Source organism: Sinocyclocheilus rhinocerous, unplaced genomic scaffold (assembly GCF_001515625.1).
Source record: "Sinocyclocheilus rhinocerous isolate Xijiao unplaced genomic scaffold, SAMN03320098_v1.1 scaffold628, whole genome shotgun sequence".
Taxonomy (NCBI): Eukaryota; Metazoa; Chordata; class Actinopteri; order Cypriniformes; family Cyprinidae; genus Sinocyclocheilus; species Sinocyclocheilus rhinocerous.
This window is the reverse complement of record NW_015650779.1, coordinates 801,276-806,685: the sequence shown is the minus strand read 5'-3', so window position 1 is coordinate 806,685 and position 5,410 is coordinate 801,276. Positions and strand designations below refer to the sequence as shown.

Here is a 5,410-nt window from a genome sequence, read left to right as displayed (position 1 = left end):
CTAAATTGGAGTTTATTCAGTGGATGGTGCTATGTTGTACATTTGTCTTTTTTTTCAGTGATGGCAAAAGAAAAAGGGGTGTGATGAGAAGAAAGAGAACCTCTGAGGACAAACGTACGATTTGTTTCTTTTCTTCACCCCAGACTAGCATAGGAAAGGAGTGCCACAATGAAGAAAACAACACACTGAACGAACTACAACACCTCGGTCTCTGTACAGGATACTATTTGAACTAATATAAAAGCGTAACATTTTAAAATAGACATTTAAAAACTGGACGTGCTGGACTCGTCAGTTTGACGCGGGGCAGTATGCGTTACGCCACCGGCAGTGTTGATGCACAATATAAAATCCTCAAATTTCCACTTTGATTTTCTAGAATTGAATTACCGCTCCAAAATGGTCAGTCGTGACCTTAAAAGTCAATCCGAGGCATTTGAATGTCTCAATGAATGACTGAGATTAATTTTCATTTGCTGTAGAATCCGCCTGATCGCTTTCAGATTCACGCTCGGCACAATTAATTACCATAATTGCTAATTAGCTCCATTCCTGGCTAATTGATTCCAATTGATCCAAAACCACTTCAGGTTGTGTGTGGATGCTCGTTTTGAAGGCTTTGCAGATCTGCTATAGACCTCATGGGTAAGAACATACTGCCCCCTCTAGTAGAAAAGTAGAAATATACTGAAAATGAGCAAAGTTATCCCTGCAAATCCCATTTAAAAACTGGCGGGAGCTGGTGTTGGGATTCCGGATCTAATACAAAAACATCAAAGCTGCATTTAAGAGAGCAGGGCATCTAAAATGCAAAGTACACACACAAACGAGAAACAAAGCTGATGAAAATAAATAGAAATATCATAGAGTGTAGTTTCACTACAATACCCCACACCATCTTCATCAGACCCCCAATCCATGATGACACAGGACGACGTTACCAACGAAACAAAAGAGAAATTATACAAGCCTTCAACAAATATGCAAAGTAACTTTAAAACACAAGAGAACATCTGAAATTGCTCCAGCATTCTGAATGGAAATAACACATTCTTTTTACACAGAGAACAAAATAATACTTTCACATTTAAGAGGAACATAAAATATGGGACTTTACAACAGGATGGACTTCTGGACTAAGAACCGCTCACCCAAAAATGAAAATTATGTAATTTACTCTCAATTTACTCATGTTTTTCCAAACCTTTCTTTCTTCTGAGGAATTCAGATGTTTAGCAGAATGTTCAAGCTTCTCTTTCCATACAATGAAAGCAAAAAGGGTTCCAAAAGATCCAAAAATGAGCACTATAAAAGTGTCAAAAAAGCAGTCGTGTACCATAATCAAAGTCCTAGGACATCATATGAAGGTTTTAAGGATCAATTGCCATTTAATCACTGAAATCTTCCCCTGCAATGCTCAAATCTTATTTGCATGTTCAAACATTATCTATGTTAAACCTGTCAAATTTGAATGCATGTGAACAGAAATTAAATTATGGAATTATAGAACTCAAAGGAATGGTTCATGAAAAATTCTATCATCAATTTATCAATTTTGTATGACTTTCACTTGTGTGGAACGCAAAAGAAGATATTTTGAAGAATGTTGGTAATCAAACAGTTTTGGTGATTTTTGATTACCAAAAATCCTCAAAATATTTTTCAAAAAGGTAAGTCATACAGGTTTGGAACGGCATTGAGTAAATGATGACAGAATTTTCTTTTTTTGGGTGAACTATCCCTAAATTTAGGTCTTCCACTTTCTTGAAAAAGAATGGAAAAGAGCAGTGTGAACATTCTGCTAAACTTCTCATTTTTTGTTTCATGGAGAAAAGAAAATCTTAAAATATAGCTTTTGCATCACTAAATGACGAATTTGAATTTTGGGTGGGTGAACATCCCCTTTAAGTGTTTCAGATTATGACAGATAATCAACCAATTGCAAACAAATATTAAATAAATAAATAAAAAATCAACAACAAAATGACACTTTAGAAAATTCCTGCCGCCCAGTTGTTATAATGTGAACTATCCCTTTGGAATCCACCCTAAAAATACCGTATGAATTTCAGACAAAAAGTTGTAGTTTTAGAAAAGGATTTTGTAACATGGTTCAGTCCGTCATGGAATGTCTTTGACGTGGTGGAGGTCAGGCAGGTTTTTTGAAAAAAGTCTGCCCGAGGTGTTGAGAAGTGGATGAGAACTGGTCTTTGAATTCTGCTTGTGGACGCTGCACAGGAGTAGCTGCTGGATGCTCAGTTTGCAGTATGAGTCGCTTGAGATCTGACAGATGTTTAGGGTCTGGAAAGTGGTGTCTCAGACGGCAATGACTGGGTGGGACATGTGCTGCTACAGGAAGTGTTTGTCCGTTAGGGGAACTCGTGGGTTGATGGGAAGGGGCTGGTTGTGAGGGATCTTGCGTTGTTTTTTCACATTGATAAACCCGACTGGTCTCGGTTTTTTTCTCCCTGCATTGATGTGAGATCAAAGTCTAATCAACAATCATGCGAGACAAACAAAACAGGACAGCATTTCTGGTAAAGCAAAAAGTAAACAATCCCACGGGTCACAGAGTCAGTGATGACAACCGGGATGGCCTGCGGCATGCAGACCTGAACGACATGGAAATAATGGTGGATGAGTGAAAGAAAGAGAAGTAAACATTGACGGGGCGAATGGGGTGAACTGGGTCTCTGCACGCACAACACAGGGCACTGTGGGAACAAACTAGCAGGGCAGCATTACCCATTATCCTCTAGGAGCTCTGTGTCTGTATACATACCATCCTGACAGCTGGTTAAACAGCACCAGACGCCCAGTGCCTCACACAAACACACTAAAAGGCCTAACGGACTTGTTTTTCATTTTTATTACATATATTTCTGTAAGCCAAGTTCTATACAGTCAAAACAACAGATCAAAAGCAATCTAAACTCCAAACATTCTGTTGATTCTTTTATTTATTTTTTTATTTTTTTAAAATGTTTTGAAAATGTTGGGGTCGGATAAATGATTCTGGAAACGAAGTGTTGGTCTTTATCAGTGTTGTTTTTGTTAACTAAAAGTTAAACTATTTGGTTAATTTAAAAAAAAAAAAAAAAAAAAAATTTATTTTGAACTAAAAAAAACTTAGCAATAAAAATAAATGTTAAAGTACTAAAATTACTGAAAAGAAATCTAAAAATAGAAATAAATATATATTAAAATAAATATTTAAACGTCAAAAAGTAATAAAAATGACAAAAGCACATAACAAAATTGCTAAAAAAGAAAACTGAAAATATTAAATAAAGGCTAATACAAATTTTTTGTGAATGCTATAATAGTGTATTTAAAAAATATACTAAAATAGCATAATAGCATACTAAATAGCATACTAAAATAGTTCTTCTTCATGGCTCATAAAATTAGTAGTAATTTAGTAAAATAAATGTATTCCAATTTTTATAGGTGGCATTAACAACACTGAATAATAATATCATCTAATTAATATGAGGTATCATCTAATATCTAATAAATTTGAATATTAAATGAAATTCTGCATCTTCTTTGCCACCTCAATTGAAATTCTGGAGCTGAACTGGGATGTCACCGACCTGCTACAAGCATGTATAACGGCTGTAAATATGGCAGTATTAGAGTGCTTTCTAAGGGACTGAGGTTTTTATTGGAGCACAGTTAATGGTGACAGTAAATCATACAGTTTAAGTGTCTGTGTCTAATTCTCTGAGGTTCTCCTTTAGGACTTCTTTCTGTTGGTATGAGGCGTGCTACGGAGGGTTTCTATCGTTACCATCTTATTAAGGGATCTTGCTTTATTTGTAATGGTAAGCCTGCAGTATTCCTCAATTTTGAAATTGAGGAATTTTTAAAAAGTCAAATGAAAAAATGTTTTAAAGACAAAATCTCAGAAATGCTGTAATGGGTTTAATGTATCATGGGAGATGGTGTGGCTGTATGGCCCATGGGAGAAGAGATTTAAACATATGCCATAAACACATCAAATTCTAGTGCTATTAGAGAGCTACACTACAAGAGCCGCAGAGAGAGAGAAGACGCTATCACTGATATAATAATGTATTTGTGCAGCAGCAATGCTGGTAGAGGTGCAATAGTGAAAGGGAAGGCAGAGTATGGGATGAAATCATAGATCTGAAATGTATATCCTAAAACAGAGGTCAGCAATCTTTTTGACATGAAATCATCTTGAAGTCACTTTGACACCCTCACAATTAAATACATTATCCATTTCTATGTGGAAAATAAAGTGAAATTCACTAAAATGAATTTCTACACATTTTTCAAAAAAATGATTTGAAAGAAGCATGCCTAAAGTTGTTTTTGCACTTTAAATAAAGCAAGAAATCCAGAACTGTAGTTTTTTTTTTCAGCCATATGAATAAAATATGCTCTAATTATACTGCAGAGGATATACGTAATCATGTGCATGTCTGCAGCGGATCTTATTTTGTAGATTTGCTGCAGTCACTTATCATTTTATCATTGAATATTCACAGCAGTCGTCTGTTAGCAGCTTTAACTCAAAATGAAAAATCAGTTGTTTTCCCACCTTATTTAAAGGGTAAAAAATAACACAATAATCATAATCATATTTTTTCAGGTTTTCGTCTTTTAGCAAACTGCTCCTTCCAGCTCAGAATGCAGCACTTTCCTCTCACTCCTTTCATTTTTCCAGTGTTTGGCTTCTCATATTGATCATAACTGAATAAAACATGCTGAGTGGCGACTAGAAAGCATTATCGCGAGATGTTTTTTTTTTTGGCATGCAGATCACTTCAGTATTTCTAAAATTTAAAAAAATGCATGTATATAATATTAATCTCTCTAGCTGTAATCATTCATGTGCCGAAGCGGGTCTCATATTCAGTCAGGTTGTGCGGGAGGAAACTAACCTGTGTCTCACGCAGGAGTTACTCAGGGGTGATCTCTGTTTCCTGATGCACCACCACTTTAGTCACAGACATGTCAGGGTGCTGCTCCTTCGCCTCCTTTATAGCCTGAGCAAGAGCCTGGAGAGCAGAGAGGACAGTATTTAAACCAGACCACTAAACGTATTTCTGTCATGACAACTCTCGGAGGGATTGGCATGGTAATGTACATGACAATGTTAATGTATTTGGTCTTGGCGGAATAGATCTGCTACGCTGCTGCAGTACCGAGTACCGAGTACAAGTACCGAGACTTGCTACTGCCAATACATCTACAACATGCTGCTGTGAGCATGTAAGAAATATTGCTGCTGCAAATATAACATACATGAAATAACCATGTGAACCGCATGTATTAATAATATATTAAAAAAATAAAAAATAAAAGTGACGTGACGTGTGGCAAAGTATGGTGACCCATACTTGGAATTAGTGCTCTGCATTTAACCCATTCAAGTGCG

General features: G+C 36.1%; 1 protein-coding gene across 1 annotated transcript in view; it reads right to left on the bottom strand.

The window, feature by feature from the left end:
• Positions 1-4,912: 4,912 nt before the first annotated feature.
• The window catches only part of LOC107712606 (protein 4.1-like), a 50,314-nt gene continuing 49,816 nt past the window's right edge, over positions 4,913-5,410 (bottom strand). Inside the window, exon 14 of the mRNA XM_016517929.1 lies at positions 4,913-5,030. Within this exon, the coding sequence (XP_016373415.1) occupies positions 4,932-5,030 (99 nt within the window). The 3' untranslated portion in view covers positions 4,913-4,931. The remainder of the gene's footprint in view (positions 5,031-5,410) is intronic.